The sequence below is a fragment of the Megascapheus bottae genome, chromosome 16, assembly GCF_031878675.1.
Source record: "Megascapheus bottae isolate mThoBot1 chromosome 16, mThoBot2.hap1, whole genome shotgun sequence".
Lineage (NCBI taxonomy): Eukaryota > Metazoa > Chordata > Mammalia > Rodentia > Geomyidae > Megascapheus > Megascapheus bottae.
The window spans coordinates 37,165,365-37,185,155 of record NC_143524.1 but is presented as its reverse complement, the minus strand read 5'-3'; the positions used below and the strand labels follow the sequence as shown (position 1 = coordinate 37,185,155).

At 43.2% G+C, this 19,791-nt stretch overlaps 1 protein-coding gene across 1 annotated transcript in view; it reads right to left on the bottom strand.

Annotated features, from left to right (window-relative positions):
• Galnt18 (polypeptide N-acetylgalactosaminyltransferase 18) overlaps nucleotides 1-19,791 on the bottom strand; it is a 297,982-nt gene that overhangs the window by 39,649 nt on the left and 238,542 nt on the right. The window contains 2 exon segments of the mRNA XM_090348146.1: nucleotides 2,078-2,215; nucleotides 7,433-7,654. Coding sequence (XP_090204272.1) covers nucleotides 2,078-2,215; nucleotides 7,433-7,654 — 360 coding nt within the window.

Genomic DNA, 19,791 nt, shown 5'->3' with positions numbered 1-19,791 from the left:
GGGAAGATGAGTAGATAGCTTTCTGCAGGACAGAGTGAAAACTGCCTAGGCGGACCTAGATCACAACAGTGGACACATCAACAATTATTTGGCCAATCAAGCATTTCTGTGGCTGACATCGGGAAGGCTACATAGTAAATCTGATGCACATGTACCCAGAATGAGACATTTCTGTTTGAAGGATAAGAATGCCTTTGGCCAAGACCCAGAAGTGCAAAGGCACAGGCCATCACCACTTCCACAGTTATCTTCCTCTGCCTCTCTTGGTAGACTTGGTTAATCATGGATAGCTACAGCTGGCAGCCTCTGAAATCACTTGGCCAGAAGCTGGCCCTTGATCACAAAGACTTGGAGCCAGTAGCTTCTCTGGAGCCAGCAAATCATCACTATCCTTTTAGAAGTGTGCCTACTACGCAGCATTGGAGAAGACACGGGACATCAGGAAATCTAGGTACTTGGATGGTCCTGGTGAGAGAGAGCACTGATGGGCACCATCACTGTGGTTTGTTTTCATGGTGGTAACAAGATAGCTTAGATACGAGCTTAGCTAACCTCAAACTTCTGCAGCCTGAGAAGTTGAGAGACAAGAGGCCACTAGGCCGTTCTCTTGGAATGTGCCAACTAGGCATGCAGTCTCTCATAGGAGGACATGACCCTGCTACAGACTAGCCTCAGGAACAGCAGATACTCTGGGTAGTTCTGAAGTCCCAGGTGTACATCTTTGAACATTTTAGAGAGTTAAAGTTGGGAGGTCTACAGAAAACTCTGAGGAAGTGTCTCCCAGGAAAGGTGCTTCCTGCTCCCAGGTCAATGCTCTGTCCTTTATGTTCCTTGCAGCAGGCCTTGAACTCAGCTCTGACCATAAGGAATCAAACGAAAGGCTTCAATTTGCTTTCAAGTTCTGATCCTGGGAGATCAAAAAGGTCTGAGAGGATACTCTGCATGGTTAGAAGCTGGGGTGGTACCAGATCATTTTTTTTAGACTCAGCATCGCTGACTCTGTGTGAATGAAACAAAACAATTCTTTCCTGCTTCTTTACCTGTAATATGGAGAAAATCAAAGGAATCCCATAAAATAATCCTAAGACATAAGTGTCCTAATGCATACATAAAATATGCTTTTTTAGACTGTATAAGTCAGAAAAAACAGATTAAGATACCTCAAAATCAATGAGGACAATTTACAATACTTTAAGATCTATTAGGTCTTGGAAATATTGGGAGAATAGAATTTATTGTGGAAGAGTTCAAAGTATTTTAATTTTAGACAAAAATACATTTACAGGGTTGGAGGCATTGTTCAAGTGTTGGAGCAAGAAACTCTAGCAAAGCTAGGAAGCCTGAGTTCAAGCCTTCTTACCCACATACACAGAAAGAGAGAAAGAGAGGTGGGGAGGAGGGGGGAAGGAACAATTTACATTTTGTGGGCTATCATCTATCTTATAAGAGCAGTATTAATTTATTCTATTTGATGGATGAGGAAACAAAACCCACAGACATTAAGGTGGCTGGCTGGGAAGTGATCAAGTCTAGTCCAGGTCTGTCTGACTGCAACCCTATTCTCTATACTCTTCCCCTATTCACCACCTCACATTGGAGACAACAGCTCTGAGTTCACCAAACAGCAAAACCACAGAATCCTTCAAAATACAGTGAACTGAAGAAGGTTCCTTTTCCCAGAACTCTTCCCAGACAGACTCTGCATGTAAGTCAGAGGTTCTGTCTCCTTAGTCCTCCTTAGTGGGGAGGCACACTGGGTGGAAAATCATTAGGTGCTGGTTGTGATACTTTGCAGTCTTCAACTAACTGCTTCTTTATGTATTTTAGTAAGTGGACTAGATAGGCTTGAGGCCAGAGCTGAATTGCTTAGGACTACAAATACCTCTCTTAAGGAACTAGGAAGGTTTGGGCAGTAAAAGCAAATGCTGTCCCCTCACTGAGTCCCCAGGTCTACCAAAGGTCCTCAAGTGAGTGGTCACAGGGTTGTTCTCTCCTCTTCCTTTCCTTGCCGCATCTCTTTTTTTGCCCTGGTTTCTATCTGAGTCTCAATGAATCCCAGGAGAGGCTGGTTCCTTACCACCCCATAGGCAATGATGTCAGAGTACATTCTCATCTCTGGGTACACGCTGACCAGGTACCACCGGAAGGTCTTGCATTGCAGCTGTTTCCTCAGAGCCTTCCGTGCACTGATGTCCCCAATATCAATTCCCGAGTCCTGTAGAGGGAACAGAGGAAGAGATGTGGCCATCACTAGGTTACTGGCTCTCCCAGATCCCGCCTCAGTACAACACTGTGTCTCTAAGCCAAGACTTGCAGAAACTGTCTGCTAAAGGAACGCTGTGGGAAGTTAACTCACTCAGTTCTCCACACATACTATAGAACCAGAACCATTCCCATTAGAACTCTGAAACATGAGGGCAGCCCTTGGAATAAAGATGCTGGATTTTTAGATTATATTGAACTATAATTTAACGTGTATGTCAGCTTTGTCTCAGGATGGCCTCTGCATTTTCCTAAAATTCTTGGTTCCCATGAGAAACTTATTCTGCACATAGATTAGAGAAAAATTCATCACTGTCCTTATGGCTGAATAAAAGGTGAGAGTGAAACACTCCATTAGAGTGCTCATATCTACATCTCTTGGAGGCTTCAGAACCAGCCTATTCCTTAATTTATATTACAGGATATTGACTCACTTCTTGTTTATTAACTGACCTTGGCTTTTCCGTTTTAATGGTTCACCATCTCCATAGTATGTGTTTATGGTCAACTGTACCAATTCCTTTATCAGAGCACTGGGCATAAACAGAAATACTAACAGTATCTTATTCTTAATAATCAATGAACACATCTTCCCCTTTTGCCACTAAGTGTAGTTTGCTGATTGCTTTTATCCTCCAAAATTCACTTCTACTGGGAACCTCTGAGTTTGGCATTATAGTTTATTTTAAAATATTATTGGTTCTATCAATGTGGAAGAAGTAATGTACCTACTATCTGGTGAATGTAACTGTAACCCCTCTATACATTACCTTGACAATAAAAAATAAAATGAAAAAAAAATGGTTTGGAGCTGGGATCCAGTGGTTCACTCCTATAACTCTAACTAAGAGGCTGGATTCTGAGGATCAGGGTTCAAAGCTAGCCTGGGCAAACAAATCTGAGGTACTCCATCTTTAACTAACAAAAAGCCAAAATGGGAGACATGATGATTAAAAAAGAGAGATAAAGGCAGAAAGAGGGAAAGAGAGACAAGAGGGAGGGAGATAAATCAATTTGAAATCTCTAGATGAAATCTTGTATTTTTGGTAGACCCCAAATCTAATGACTTCCAGCTTCATAAGAGAAAAGAAAAGGAGCTGTGAACCCACGAAGACACACAAAGAAGAGAACCATGTGGAGACAGATTAGAGATTGGAGAAGTACATCACAAGCAAGGAATTCTAAGAGCCATCTGAAGGTGAAGGAAGCAAAGGAGGATTATTCCCTAAAGCTTTCAGAGGCATCATGGCTCTGCCAGCACCTAGATTTTGGACTTCTGGCTCCTAGAACTATTAGAGAATAAATTTCTACCATTTTAAGCCACATGTTTATGGTAATTTATTTTGGCAGTCCTAAAAACTAACATTTAACCACCCTACCAATGACCCAATATTTCTGCCACAGAGTCAAAAAGTTCTTGCAGCCAAACCTAAAGAAAAGTAGTCAGCAAAGCACCACTTGAGCATCCTGGCACTTAGCCTGTCTTTGGGCAAGAGAAATAGGAGCTGGTTTAGAGTTCTTGAACATTACTTAAGAAAATATTGATGCTTTGCTGTAGGTTGACTTTCTGTTTATTGGTAAGCAAACTGACTTTCAATTAAGGCAGCAGGATGCAAGCACTGGAAGTTTCTTTGAGCTCTTACACACTCAGGATTGAATGCAATAAGGGAGTAGTTCCGTTTCACAAATAGCCCATGGGAGACTGTATACCATGTTAGGCAGGGAAGGAAGCAGAGATGGTAAGGAAGAAGAGAGATGGAACCATAATCCATTTTATGCTGGGAGACAGCCAGGAGTATGGGGGGGAGGAGGGAAGTCAAAGAAAAGCTTCCTGGATTAGACCATGTTTGAAGTGAGTGTGAAAAATGAACTGAGTTCATTAAATTACAGTTATGCAAGCCAGATTCCTTTAAACTATTAACCTGGAGGTCTTCTTATGGGTTCTAGCACCTCTACATATTTGCTGATCCCCATCTCTGACAGTGAGATCCACATGGGTATTTTTTACAAGATTCCCAACTAATTCTAGTGTAGTTGGACTATAGATTTCCTCCCTCCCTCCTTCCCTACTTTTGTCCTTTCAATCTTTTCTTTATTGTGATGCTGGTAGTTGAAATTAGGGCCACTTGAAGCATGGCTTTAGCCCAGTCTGTAGATTTTCTTCCAAAAGCCACTGACCAAGAAGGAAAGGGATACACACATAATCATCAGGTTAATTCATCCATTAACAAGCATTAGTCCTGATGCTTAGTAGGAGTTTTTACCATGAGCCCTATATTAGTCTAGGTACAGTGCCACAGAATAAATTTCACAATTTGTCTCAGGAAGCCCAGGGTCTATGGCAGTGTTTCTCAGCTCTGAATAGACATCAACGTCCTAGAATGAGCATTCTACAAACAGACTGACATAAGTCCCTCCCTAACCAGTCCAAGTGATTTTGAAGTTTAGCCAAGTTCTACAGTCATTGGTCTAATGGAAACAAGAGACTAGGCAACAGGGCATACTTCTACAGGCTGGTCATGTGATGATAGATCCATATGGGAGGGGGAAGCACTTTCTCAGCAAGGGCAGCTCCTAATAGAAGGGTCACCGGAACTGAGTCTGCACGTTTAGAGATTTGGTAGAGGTAGCGGCTATGAAGGAGGCGTAGGATGTGGAATTTCAAGCAGAAAGAACAGAATGAGCAAGCACACATGTAAGCAGTTCTCACCTTCCACAAAATCTATGTATTTCCCTAAACGAGGAGTGGTGAGAAGGAGGCTGAAGATCAGACAGAAAAAGAGCACTTGACGCTCACATGCATGTCAAACATCGCACTTGGCGCTTGACTTTGTATACAGTGGAGAACTGTTTATAGATTTCAAGCAGGGGAACAGACTGGCCACTATGAATTTTTTCTAAGATAACACTGGATTCTGTGAAGGGTAGATTAGAAGGGGAAAGCTGAAGGCTGTTGCAGAGAGACCAGCAAGGCCTGCACTCAAATATGACAGTAGGGAGAGTGGACAGAAGACCTTGACTGATGAGATGAGAATAAGGGAGAAGGGAAGAACGGGACAGTGACCAGTTTCAAGCTCATGTGACAGGGAACTTAGTAGTACCAGGAACTGAGATCGAGGATAAGAGCAGGAGCAGGAGCAGACCTTGGAGAAGACGTGCTCAGCTTTGGTTGGCTTCAACCTGAGTGCCTGTGGGCACAATGGGAGGAGGTATCCAGGTGGCAGGAGGAGACACAAGTCTGCAAGTAGGGCCAGAGATATTAATTAGGATGTCCTCAGCACATGGGTACAGTTAAATCCAAGAGCAGCTGTGATTACGCAGGGAGGTGGGAGAATGAGAGCAGTTGGCATAGGAGGCATTACTGGGTAGAACTGCAGCAACCAGAGGAAGGATTAGGATCCCGGGAAAGAAAAGGCATAAAGACCTTCAAAAGTGTGGAATGATGCAGCCCATGGGTCATGGAGTTTCAAAGAAAAAGCAGAATCCTGTTGGTTGAAGACTTAGAAATGTCCATTTAAATCAAGCAATTGGGACAGTTTCAATGGAGTATTGGGATGTGACTTGAGAAATGGATGGGAAGTAGCAAGAAGGAAGAGGGAGAGTCTGGGCATGGAACAGGAGAATCAAGTGAAAGTTTTAATTTTTTTTAAAGGAAACAGTTGAAATTTTTCTTCTCCACCAAAGGTGTCAGCCTGGCTCTCATCTGTTCATGTGTCCCCACCCACTTGGTTTGCTTTTAAACTACCCCTGAGGGGCCTTCAGCAGACACTGAGTCTCATCATTTTTCAATTATTTTTGCTCACATGGTTCTTTACAGTCCACTGGGTTGCTGTCCATTTCAGCATCTGTCATCTGTAGCCAGGGAGGGCTGGAAAGTCTCCAGCCTTGGGAGGCAGAGAGAAGAGGGAAGGATCACAGGCACAGCTCCAACCCTTCCTGCACCAGAGCCTGTGGTCTGGAATGTTCTCTAATGGGCTCCTAGGGAGCTTCCTTGTGCTTCTAGCATTGTTGCCACAGCATGGCTTAGCACCCTCCACAGAATTCTCTGATCCAACACCCACAATGTCAGATGAGTCCAGAAGGCAGTTTCCCTAGAAACACTTATTCTCAGGGATGCAGTCCTAGGGCTGGTTCATCAAGGTTGGCTGTACTCTGCTGAGATGCCCTAGCTTCTCATTTTTTTCTCCTCTGAATGAATGAAATCTCACTGATTGCGGGAATATGCAACCCATCTTGGTGGTAGATGAAGTTTTGCCCAAACCCCCAAACAAGGTTCAGCTTACTTTGACAGTAATTTAGTCAGAGCAATATTAGCTTGGTGGCCTGTTTAGGATCCTGGGCTTTCCTATGGGAACTAAGCAAAGGTCAATCCTTTCCCTATTAGCAAGAAAGCAGATGCTTCCTGGAAGACTCCTAAGGGAATGGCTAAACACTGGAAAGACAGAAAGAGATCATGCAGTTCACAGCTCTGTTATGCAGAATGTAACATAGCAATAAAGTCAGGTAGACAAGCTGACAAGCAGGCTAGAATCCTATGGCTGGCACCTGTAGGTCTCCCATCTCAGCAGCATTGCAAGGTCACTTCCATTTTCAAGATGGCTCTTCTTAAATATAGATAACAGAGGAAATGGCAGGCAATAACAAGGGTCCCTGAAGATCAGAAACAGCCTAAAATATCCACTATAATTTCGTTCTTTTCCCACAAGTCCTTTAGGGAATTCCTAATTGTTCTGGCCAAATGTTCAATGGAGAAGCTTAAAGCTAGTTCACATGTACATTAAGTTATATTCTGTGACTTGTTATCATTATTAGTGCATTTATATACTTAAAATACTGAGCTACAAAATACCTATTGCTAGGGCAGCTGAGGACTGAGGAGCTTAAAGGAAACCTGGAGCTACCTGGTCCTACTTCCATTTTGAAATAAAGCCATTAAGATTTAGAGAGAACAAACTCTCCTTCAAGCATTGTGATAGTGTTTAGGCGAGAATAGCTTAGAGACACAGAACGACCCTCTTTTCTGAATGCACCGTGTTTGGGGAATTCCCTACGGCAAATGCGACTGTGGCTCCTGGAAAAAGAATTGATTCTCAGGTTTTGTTTTATCTTTTTGTTTTTCTTTTACCCCCACAACCCTCCCAAGAAATCCAATCCCACCAGATATCCCTACCTCTTGGGGTATGTTCCATGCCATGTAGACATGGCTTTTAAATTCATCCATCCAGACTTCAGCTACCCTCAGAGCATTCCTGCGGACGTGCGCAGTGAGGTCCTCTGTGTAGGGCTTGTGGGCTCGCTCGATGTGGGCAATCCTTGAGCAGGGCAGGACCTCCACACTCCCGCCGCACTGCCACACCTGCAGAAGACAAAGAGCTGCTTGTCAGTGCCCAGACTAGACTCTGCATCTCAAAATCAGGCCATAGATCACCTCTCAACACGATCCTGGAGAAATCCAGTCCTCTTCACTTTGCCTTTCCCTTTCTTTGCTGTCGAAAGGAGTGAGCAGGGTCTAATTTCTAGTCCTACAGCAGCAAAGATTATTGAGTCATCGATTCATGGCTTGGTTTTCATTGCTGTGAGTTTATCTGCAAAGAATTTATGTATCTTCTCCCCCTCCAATAGCCCTACCTAGCAGGCTAATGCAGAGACCAGACATTTTGCTACCAAAGATCTGGGTTCTTCTTGCTCTTGAGGGAGAAGTTAACAAAGCCTGTGATGATGGCCCTATGTCTTGCTTAACATAAAGTGTCCAGGAGGGACTCCCAACTCAGTTCTACTTCTCCTGGGGCATCTGTGAAGCCTAGGCAAGGAAGGATTCATGACCATTGCCAGGAAAGAACCAAATATCTTCTTCTATTCCAGCTTTTGTGAACTTCTGAAGAAAAGACAGTGGACAATAAGGTCCTCCTACTGTCCTGGCAATTTCACAGTCTGATGAGAATACCCATATATATATATAATGTGTGGCTAGTAATGATAATACTTGAGTCCAAGACAGAGCAAGCTTTGAATTCAGCGTAACCCCCTTTGTCAGTCTTCTCTTCCTCTAATCCCTGTGACACTTGCAGGTCCCACAGGCTAAGGGCCATTAGGAGGTCATTTACTGGTTCATTGCTTACCTCAGCTCATCTTTATTATTTAATATACTAGTTAGTCAATAGAAAGGAAGCAAGCAAGTGTTGCTCTTGAGTCTTAGTGTGCACCAGGTATCGGTCTGCATAGGGAAAAGTGATGGTTAAGAACAAAGAGCTTACAAGCAGACTACTTGTGTTTAGATCCTGGTTCTGCTTCAGATTAGCTACGAGTCCTTCAGCAAGTCTCTCCCTGTCATTTATGCCTCCACTTCTTCATCTCCATCAAGACCCTAATAGTGCCTATCTCAAGAGGTTGAGGCGGGAATTAGAGCAATGATATGCAACGTATCTGGTATATTATACACCCTTGGTCACATTAGCTTTTACTATACATATTGTGGAATGTTCAATTGTCATCTCCAGCTACAAGTGAGGAAACAGACTAAGGTCACATGGCTGTATTGATGACAGATGGACCCCTAAAGAAGCTCAAGGCAGTGCCAATGCACCCCATGGTGACAGTGCCTGGAAAGCTGTTACTACAACCATCCTCTCTCTGAGGATCAGGAGAGGAGTATCGCAGGTTCCTAGCTGAGCTCCAGGGGACTGTGCCGACTTCAGATATGCTTTGCTCCAGTTGTCCATTCACACTGTAAGTATAACATGGACAACACAAACAGACAAGAGTATTATTCTTCCTGTAACTGGAATGGAGCGATTATGTGACATGTTTCAACACAGAATTCGATTCATACCAAAGCTCTGTTATTATGAGACGTGCTCACCTTCCACCAGAAGGTGATGGTGTTGGGGTTGATCCAGGTAATTGACTTTCTTCTGCTCCCGGCAGCCCTACCCTTTATCCAAGCAAGCAATAGCCATCTTTCCTGGACTCTGCAACTACCTTCAAACAACTGATTCCTTTCCTCCAGCTTCCTCTCCACACTGCAGCCAGAGTGCTCTTTTGAAGGTGTGAATTGGATCAATTTCTCCATGACACTGGGTATCTCCTTGCCCCAGCACAGCCCCTGATCTGGCCTTGGTACTATTGCCAACCTACCTTATGCTGCAATTCCCAATTCCCTCTATGCTGCAGTCACACCAGATAATGTTTTGCTTCATCCAACATTCATTTTTTTCTCTCACCATTGGGTTTCTGCACATGCAATGACTTCCCACTTCTGTTCTGCTTCCCTAGATCATGGTTTGGGTATAGGTTACCATCACTTCCCTGTACCTCTTCATCAAGGTCGGTGAGCCTATAGTGCTCTGGAGTTCCTGCCTCAGCTTCTTCCCATCTAGCACTGCTGCAACTGCTAGTTTGACCATCTCCCCTCTTTCAAAACTTTCTCTAAGCATGCTATCAAGTTCTCTTTCAGGCTATGTTAAGTGAGGCTCAGGATGGATCGTAGGTTTCCAGCCAAAGGTGGGCAGCAGCAACCAGAGTCAAGTGCCTGGGAGAATACATGTGATCCAGTGTTTAATAGCTCAACACTGGACTCAGTGAGACCTGGATTCGGATTTGACCTCTGCCAATAGCTGCTGTGTGTCTTTGACCTTCCACTCCTCTCCCAAGCCTCCAATCCATCCAGTGAAAGAGGATGACCAGTTACAGGCCACGGTTTCATCCTGCGTAGGCCTCAGTGTCAGCACCACGTGGATAGCAGTGGAAGAAGTCAGTCTCAAGCATGTGGTGACGAGGCATCTCAGCCAATCCCTGTCCTAACAAGTGCCACTTAGGTGTTGTCTTTGGGCTACTTAACCTCTGGCCTAAGGGACTTACTGTGCAGGGCTACAGTCTCGGGAAGCCTTTGCTGGAGTGTCCAGAATATGGAAACCCTCAGATATGTCTATTGTTGTTTTATAGTTTTACAGTTGTTGCTATTTGGCTTTTCCTGCACATTCACTTTGAGGAACACACATGCTATAGAGGACTACCTGCCTTCCTCACTAGAGACGGTGCATAGCTCTCTGCCTAGAGACCAAGAGGCCTTGTTAATACAGGGGAGCTGCAGATGCCTTCTACCTGTGGAAAGAAACTTCGTCTCTGGAGAGGGAGTAACATTTGCCTTGGATACGGCATTTGGGTTCTTCACAGCATATGATCCTGGGAATATTTAACATTTTAGAACCTACCAATGATTCAGGAGTCACCTAGAAAAGGCACGTGCTAGCCCAGTATGGTGGAGCATGTATGCGATCCCAGTACTTAGGAAGCAGAGACAGGAAGATTATGAGTTTGAGGTCAGCCTCAGCCACAGAAACAAAAGAAAGGAAGAAAGGAAGGGAGAGGAGAAAGGAAGAGAGGGAGAAAGGAGGGAAGAAAAGAGGGAGAGAGGGAGGAAGCAGAGGGAGGGGAAAGAAGGAAGGATGAACATGCTCTGTTTACCAGTTTCTGAGAGAGCCTCCAATGACCAAAGGCTGAATCTAAGAAAATCTTACCCAGATCAGATCTCAAAGACCCTTTGTGGCATTTGGACCTTGTAGAAGATGATGTCATGAAATTTCCATGGAGGCTTGGGAGAATCAGGGAATGAGGAAGCAAGAGAAAAGGAGCTGGCCTAGGCTGTGTGTGGTGGTGTACAACAATTCAGAGGCAGAGGTAGGAGGATTATAGTCTTAGGTTGGCCTAGGCAAAAGCACAAGACTCAAAAAACAAGATAAAAACGGTTGAGTGCATGGCTAAAGAGGGAGATAGTTTGCCAAGCTGGCTTTGGTCTAGGAAATGCCTAATTATTAATGCCCCAAGATGTCAAGACCCAAGTCAGACAGAAGATATGGCCAAGAAAGATCATGTCAGTGAAGCAAGGCCACTGTACAAAGGAATTGTGGGTAGAAGGTAGCTTAAGTTCTAGGGAGGAGAAAGGAGAAGAAGAAAGAAAGACACAGACACACAGAGAGAAAGAGAGGTAGATAGGTACTAAATGAAGTCCTCGAAGTCATAGGAAACAGAGCACTGTAAGCAACCTAATAAAGGCCATAAACACAAAATGTGGCCTTGTGGCCAGGTTTTACTGAACACAATGACTTTTTTCAAACCCAAGCAAAAGTTCAGCAAAACTCTAACATTTAAGTATCTACTGCTGTAACAGAAGAGACATCCTTTGGCTGCAGTACTTAATGTTGTAAGACCTAGAAAGTTCTCAAATGAGCATGGATGTTAGTAGATGGCTTTCTCTTATGCAACTATTAACTCATTGTCTTGAAAGCCCCAGTCCTCAGAAAAACTGTAAATACCTTCCAAGGAGCTGCTGGACCAGCCCCACAGATGGGACAAGAACCTAAAGCAGATTTGTAAGAAATGTTTTCCCCAGATCTGAGCCATGACCTCCTCCACCAGCCCTTCCTGGGAAGCCCTAATTCTGTTGCCATTACTAAATGGGCCTGAAATTGGAGGAAGCATGTGCATCTTAGAAACCAGTAGAAAGGCTTGGAATATTGGTTTTGCCACAACTCATCATTGACTTGGACCTGCCTTTGGGTGTCAGTTGCTTTTTATTAAATTGGAAATAATGATTTCCTGGGAGTGGCAGGGGGAGCAGTTTAAAAGCGACTCAGTGTAAGAAAATCCCACAAGCAAAGCAAGGCCAGTAGTGGACTTTAGGAGGTCAGGTCTGTTTTTCCTCATGAGATAGGAGCTACTGATGCAAGATCAGGGAATTGCATCTGGATTTGCCACTTGTGTAAATAAGTCTTCCCTTCCCAAGCCGATGTCTAACTGCAAATGGGCAAAGCTGGCATCTTAGATCCCTTTGACTTTTCACGCTCTGGCTGTTAATTAGTATCAGTACTTCAGCGATGCCCAGTATTTGAGACACAAGTAATGAAGTTGTAAACTGGATTATAAGTTGGAAAATAATGAGACAAAGTAACAGGATGTAGTTTGATCATCTCTCTTGCTCAAAGACTTGTGATCAAGTCATAGAGTGAGACAGGAATGGCAAGTGAGTTTACTCTTGTATTAGTGTCCTCTGTTGAGAAGGGTTTTGAGGATCTCTTCAGACTCAAAGGAAAGTATGGCACAGAGGGTTATGTTGACAGAACTGGCAGTAGTGAAGTGAAGCCTTGTATTTCATTGGCATATTCCCAGGAAAAGCCCAAATCTTTTTTAGCTTTTATCTCTTTTAGGACTGTATAGAGTCATTTATTCTTGGCAAACTATCCCTCCTTTTCTTGTCACCCAGAAAGCCTCCTTGATACTTGCCATCCACTCAAAGCCAGTCTGACCCAGTTCCTTCAAATTCTTGGAACATATGATTTATACCATTCATGTAATCCTGATTTCTTGGCTTATGTGATTAATTATCTTTTTATGTGTAGCTGTCTCACTTAGCTTTGGCTATAAAAAGCTGAGTCAGGAGTGGAAACTCAGGACTGTAGGCAGGGTGCAGGAAGGAAAATGGGGTAGATGCAGCTAAAACTTCTGGCCTGAGGGCTGGAAGAGGACTAGGATGGTCATGGACCAGAGGTTTATATCTACAAAGATATGGATGGGGTGAGCAGGGCACTCACTCTCAGGGCAGCCTACTCATCACTTCTTATACGTGGCCCTGCATGGGAATAAGAAGAGGCAGCATCGTGACAGGGATAACCTATTATCCAGAGGCCATCAGCAAACCAGTCAAGGGTTTTGAGAAGGACCTAGAATATAGATCATGTAATCTCTCTTAGTCTAACATCTGCAGCTTTTAGTGTCCAGAGGTCCATATTCCTTAAGAAGACCTGCATGACCTCTGAGAGTAGCCCTTTTTACTCCCCAAAGCCTCTTCTCTCACTCTCCACTGCACAGTTACAGCTGGTGGGGTGGGGAATGGGGGTAGGTTGAACAGGTTCATAGATCTCTATCTTCCCAACACTATCCTTTTACTGAAACTCTTATTTGTACAAATTTATATGCCATTGTCATTCCTACCTGCCTTCCCTGGCTGCCCTAATTTTTGTAAAAATGACTCTGTGTGTGTGTGTGTGTGTGTGTGTGTGTGTGTGTGTGTGTGTGTGTGTGTGAGAGAGAGAGAGAGAGAGAGAGAGAGAGAGAGAGAGAGAGAAAGAGAGAGAACAAGAGACAGAGAGACAGAGACAGAGAGACAACGAGATAGTGAGACAGAGAGAGATAGAGACAGAGAGACACAGAGAGACTATATTATTTAAACATATGCATAACTGTTTCCCTACCTCTCTACTTAAGAATGCTTTGGCCATCTCACACATTGTTCCATTTCATGTACCTTTGAACACTATGTGATTGTAACCATAGCATATGCCTTCTGCAACTGGCTTTTGCTTCATTTATTTTCCTCACTTGTGTTCTACTGTATAAATACACAGCAACTTATTGGTGCATGCTCCTGTTGGTTAGCAGGCTTGTTTGCAGTTAGAATAGCATTCATTGGCGCATTGTCATATGTGTCTCCTGGGAGACAAGAGTGTGTCTCTTTCCATGTACTTAAGCATAGTAACATTTCTGGAGCATAAGTTAAACAGTCAGTGTTCCCATGGAAAGTGAAACTCTTCCAAATTGTTCAACCAAGTCACACTCCCACCAGCCTGGGTGAGTCTTATATTGCTTTACATCCCCGCCAACATTTCACTGGTATTTTCCATCTTTTCTTCAATCTGATGAGCATTAAAATCTCTCTCACTTCAATTTTGATTTTTTGTAAATTTTAAGTTGTTATAAAGATGATGTACAGAGGGGTTACAGTTACGTAAGTCAGGTAAAGAGTATATTTCTTTTTTTACAATGTCACCCCTGCAATTTTAACTTTTAGGCTTGCCTGGTTACAAATAAGTTGGTATCTCTTTTCTATTGCTGGCCTGTAATACCAGACTCTGGGACAAAGGTGTCTTCTGGCGCTCATTGATGAGGTTCTAACTAGATGGTTACACAGAACTTGGTCTACAAGAAGTGCTCTGTAGTTACTGCACAAATGAACAAAAAATTAGGCTGTTGTTCTAAGTTATCCTCAGTAGGCCCTACCTTGTATTCCCACAGGTTTCCTAGGGTATCTATCAGATATTTTAAGGTATAAGGAAACAGGTTTGAAATCTGACAATGCTTCATCCTTCTACCAGGCTCCCTAGGTCCTTTCTCAAGAATTCTTGTGATGAATACTTCCAGAGATGAATGAGTACTTCCAAAGAGTCTAGAGGACTGCTTTTTCATGGAAGGTGTCCCTGAAGAGTCTGTTTGGGCTAGTCCCAAGAAACACTCAAAGCAGTTTCCCCGTGTGAAAGGAATCCTTCACAAGGCAGCAGGATGATTTAGCGGGCTGAATTCCAAGAAGATATAAGCCTATTTGGAATGTCTGGGGGCCTATTATGAAGAAAAACTTCTGAGGCTGTTTTTGTAGGGACTTGGGAAGTGTGCAAATTGTTGCTAACCACAGGAAAACCCAGGGGAAGTTAGGGGATATCAGCTAAGGGACCACTCCAGCTAACTGTCCGTGCTTTTCCTGGGACTATAAGGCTCTGCCTATAAAGATTAGACCACAGGAATTCAGGGAAGTAATTTCATGAGGATTGCAGTGCCAGTTAGTGGTCTCCGAGATTATAACACAGCTCTAAAGGTTCTGAGTAAGGAGCGCTTATTCAGTCATCTCAGACTTTGTATCCAATAGGAAGACGGCAAGCATGACCATACTGGGGTCTTGGAGGTGGTTTCCAAGAATGTCAAAGAAGTTCTTGTTTCTCACCAACATCTAGAACTCGCTTTACGTCTCCCAGCCTCTACCTTTTGCAGTAGGGAGGGATCACGTGAGAAGTTCTAACCAATGAGATGAGAGAAAGGAAATAATGTTTAGTCATTTTCCAGGTAGGTTAGACAAATATCCAACATTGTCTTTCCTATGCATTCTTCTGCTACCCAATTCATCTAGCGTGGCTTTGAAACTTAAAGACAGCGAATTCTTAAGAGAAGCAGTGTGAGTCCCTTAATCATCTCCTGAAGAAAATTACCCACTAGACTCTCTCATCCACAGGGGACCATGTTCTGAGCAGGCAATTAACTTTTCCTACGTTAAACCTCTGAGCTTGAGACTACTGTTGTAGTTGTTGATGCTACCTATGGATAGAGGCAAGGTGCTCAGAGAGGCCTGGTTCTTTCAGGCACCAGCAGCCAAGAATTCAATCCAAGTTTGGCAGATGAAAGTGGAAGATGAGAGAGAGAGAGAGAGAGAGAGAGAGAGAGAGAGAGAGAGAGAGAGAGAGAGAGAGAGAGACACAGAGAGAGAGACAGAGAGAGAGAGACAGAGAGAGAGAGACAGAGAGAGAGAGAGAGACAGAGAGAGAGACAAAGAGAGAGAGAGACAGAGAGACAGAGACAGAGAGAGAGACAGAGAGAGAGAGACAGAGACAGAGACAGAGACAGAGACAGAGACAGAGACAGAGAGACAGAGAGACAGAGAGAGAGACAGAGAGAGAGAGAGAGAGAGAGAGAGAGAGAGAGAGAGAGAGAGAGAGAGAGAGAGAGAGAGAGAGAGAGAAAAGATATCCTATTTCAGGTAATAACTCCACTCAGAGGAGAATTCCACTAGAAGCTGATAGGACATCTGCAAAACAGGCTTTGGTCAGGCTCAAGGTCAAAGTCTGAGCAGAGGGCAGAAACCCAAGGAAGAAACCAGCCAGAGCAGATAGTTTGCCCTCAATAGTAGAATGAACCATTGTATCTCCAGCTCTGGTTAGTTGATACAGCATCTAAAGGGGCTGACCCCAGAGCTCCCACTGCAAGAGGCTGGGAAGGTAGATTAGTCCAAACCCAGACACATGAACAGAGCAAAACTCTATAGAAGCCTTAAGCTCAGAGACAGAAATATTAGGCAGGTTTCAAATCAGTTCCCATTGACACTTGTGCTGTCTACTCTAATCACTTCTTTGTTTTAAACTAAGATCTCTGGTCCCCATTACCATCCTGGGTACCACCAGAGAATGACAATGAGCTTGAATGTCACAGGGATTCAGAGACCGCTTCTCTAAAATCCAAATAAAAGCTTCCCAACCTTAATCTTAGAATCATTTTGCTTAGATAACTGAGCCTATCTATTTACTCGGTGCATTCAGAGCCCTCTCTGGTGGGTTAAGTTCCTTTCAATTGTCGTAAGGTGCCTTTGCGTTGGGGATATGCTTGCTCCATCCAGCTGCTATTCAAAGTGGACCACCCAAACTATGTTTAATTTATACTTCTCTGTATGAAGATGAACCACTTACTCATTTAAAGTGTTTCCTTTTTTGTCTTTAATCAGTGGCTGCTTCTTTCCTCTCTCTGATGCTTAATCTAATCAGAAACAAATCCCACACATATGAATGGTTCATTATCATGTCCCAATCAAATTCAAATTGGTTATCCATACCAAATGCCCCCCAAAGAGTGATACTGGCCCAAAGGTTGACTCTGAGCTAATATTCAAGAGTATTGCAACTATAAGTCAGGAAGGCTCTTCCTGAAATCTAGGGAAACCAGGGACATTGAGTATATTGCTATCCCTAGCTAGCACAGCGAGTCTATCTGATGACATTCCCAATGAACTGAGATGGAGCAGGTGGAAGTTGGGGCAGACCCTGGGGCAGACATTGGGGAAAGCTACCCTTTACGTGGCTCACTGAGGCTGTCCTGGTTATCATTCAGATGATAAAAGTGAGGCTGAAATGTTTTAAGAAGCTTCCCTTTACTGGGCTCCAATTCAGGTTGCAAATGTTGGTGTGCTTGGAATTCTCTTAAAGAGATTTATCTTTTTCATGCACATCAATATGAATGGTCAGCTTGGGAATCACAGTGACATCTCTGAAAGGCAGGTATATTACACCTGCATTGATACTGGGATTTCCAAAGGAGATCAGCCTCGTGATACAGCAGGACTGAAGGGGACCTCATTCATTATCTCCTGCCACTCACCAGGTAAGCAAACTGCGATCAAGGCTATATGATCATTTAGAAACAGGGTAGAATTTGGTCTATTCTCGGGAACCTGCTTGTTTGGAGACATGAAGTCACTGTTATTCAGAACACAGGTTCTGGACACAGCAGTCTTGGCATCAAATATTCTAATTCCCATTTGCTGGAACTCCAATTGCTTGAACTCCTGGAAACTGGGGTTCAAAGTCATGCCCTAGTTTAGAAGCAGAGTAAGGTATTTATTGTCTGCCCTTAGGAGCTTGTCTTTTGAGACAGAAAGTCACACTTTCTGGATCAGTCTTGGTATGAAATTCTCCAATTCCTAGTTGCTGATTTGTTGGCTCTGGTAAACTCATTTTATCTTTCGGACTTCTATTAAGTTTCTTTTGTGTGAAATGGAGACTGCAATGATAAACTCCCAAAGTATATGGGAGAATTAAAGGAAAGAACACATGGAGAGGGGTTATTTTTATCACCTGGCACAAATTTAGAGCCTAATAAATGTTAGCTATGATTATTACCACTATAAGAGTCCATTGATTATAAGATTCACCACTGCTATCTAAGAACTTCTTAAAGCAGGAAGAAACATACTGCATCCCTCTAAGATGCAGATTTGTATGCCCAGCTATCTACATGTCATCTTTACTTCCGAGTCACTAAGATATCTCAAGCTCATCTTCTCCGAAACAGAATTCTTGGTTTCTTGTCACTCCATCTGTCCCTGAGTCTTCTACGTAATCCATTTGTGATTAACTTTGCAATCAAGTCCTCCCCATCCGCATCAGGACAGGAGTAAGAAAAGTCATCTCCACGTCCAAAATCGAGCTTGAATTTAATCCCTTCTCCCCACTTACACAGTCAACACTGTGGTCCAGGTCACTATTATGTTTGTGTGGACATCTCCATCCAGAGACATGCGTCTTTCCTTCAACTTTTGTCATCCTCCAAACCATCTTCTAAACGTATAAACCAATGCGTGTGTGTGCTCTGCTTCCATTCAATCTTACTCTTGATTTACTGTGTGCTTCCTATATGCCAGGCACTGTTGTAAGAGTTAGGAATTTTGTCAGCAAACCTAACACAAATTTCTAAACTTTCTGGTATATACCTTGTAGTTTCTTTTTCCTTCTCATCATGGCATTTGCTATGGACTGGCTTGTGTACCCTCCCCTCCTATGCTGAATTACTAACTCCTCATGAAGCTGTTCTGTAAGACAGTTCTATTAAGAGGTGATTCGATTAAATGAGGCCATCAGGATAGAGCACCAATAAAACTGGTGCCCTAGTAAGAGGAAGGGACATCAGAGATCTCTGTTGTGTAAGGATATGGAGCCTGTCCACAAAGTAGAAAGATACCTCTCACTAGATCAAACCACCCTGCACTCCAATCTTGAACTTACAGCCTCCATAAAAATGAGAAAGTTAATTTCTGTGCTTGAAGTCACCCAGCCTGCTACTTGGTTACAATGGTTTCACTCAACCAACCATAGCCCTAACTGCACTTTGTGACTATGCATCTATTTTGCTTGTTGCTCCCTTTACAGACTTTCACCTGTACACCATTATACTATTAGCTTAAAACAGAAAACCCGACGGAGTGTTAGGCTGGTATTTATCTTTGAAACATGTGCTTGTTGTTAACTGTGGCGTCCTCCCTGTGGTAGGTACCCATCAAATCGTATCAGATGAATAACCTGCACTAAATGTGCACAGAAAAGTCTGAGTAATCAGATGTCCTGGATTGCTCAGGGAAATACTAGTTTATATTTAGTGTATTCATTTATACTTCACGTTCTAGTGTAATTATTTTTTAAATGAAAAAGGATTGATTGTAGGCTTACTGGTATAATTATTTATACTTTAAGATGTATCTGTTTGGATGATAAATGATCTTTTATTCAGATAGTTTTTGTGATTACATATTCCAAACCTATATATACAGATGGATTTTTCAGAAATATGAAAAACCTGAATAAAGTATCTGTCTTGAAATTATGTCCCTCCCTGGTCCATAATTTCTTTCAATGACTAAGACTCTGACACAGTGAGAACTATGAAAGTCATGAAGATCCTCAGCCCCCAAAGCAGACAACATGGACTGAGCAGAGCCCAACTCCCTCGGGGCTCCACAGCCTGCTGGCACAACTCCTTAAAGGAAGATAGAGCAATAAGGCTTTGCCCTTTGTACTTTCTCAGACAGAGCAGAAAGAGGTGAATGGTGCTTCCTTGAGTAGTTTACACCAGAGATTAACTCTACACTTCAAAGCCTTTCTTTATGTGGGGGTAATTTCTGAAAACCATCACACAAGTACTGGGAAAATTTTATTTCAAGGTAGCTTGCTACTTGCAGTGTTTTAGGAAATACAGAGCATTGGTAATGAGAGGTAATGTTGAAATTCCCCTTCTGGAATTGCAGATTTATGAGTACCAGGCCATATTAACAAAAACAACAAAAGTGTTTATTTGAGCATAAAGAGGAGGTAAGGAGAGCAGCAGGAAGAGGAGGGGAAGCAACAGGAAGAGAACCAGGAAGAGAAGGGGAAGTAGGAGAAGGAACAGGAGATG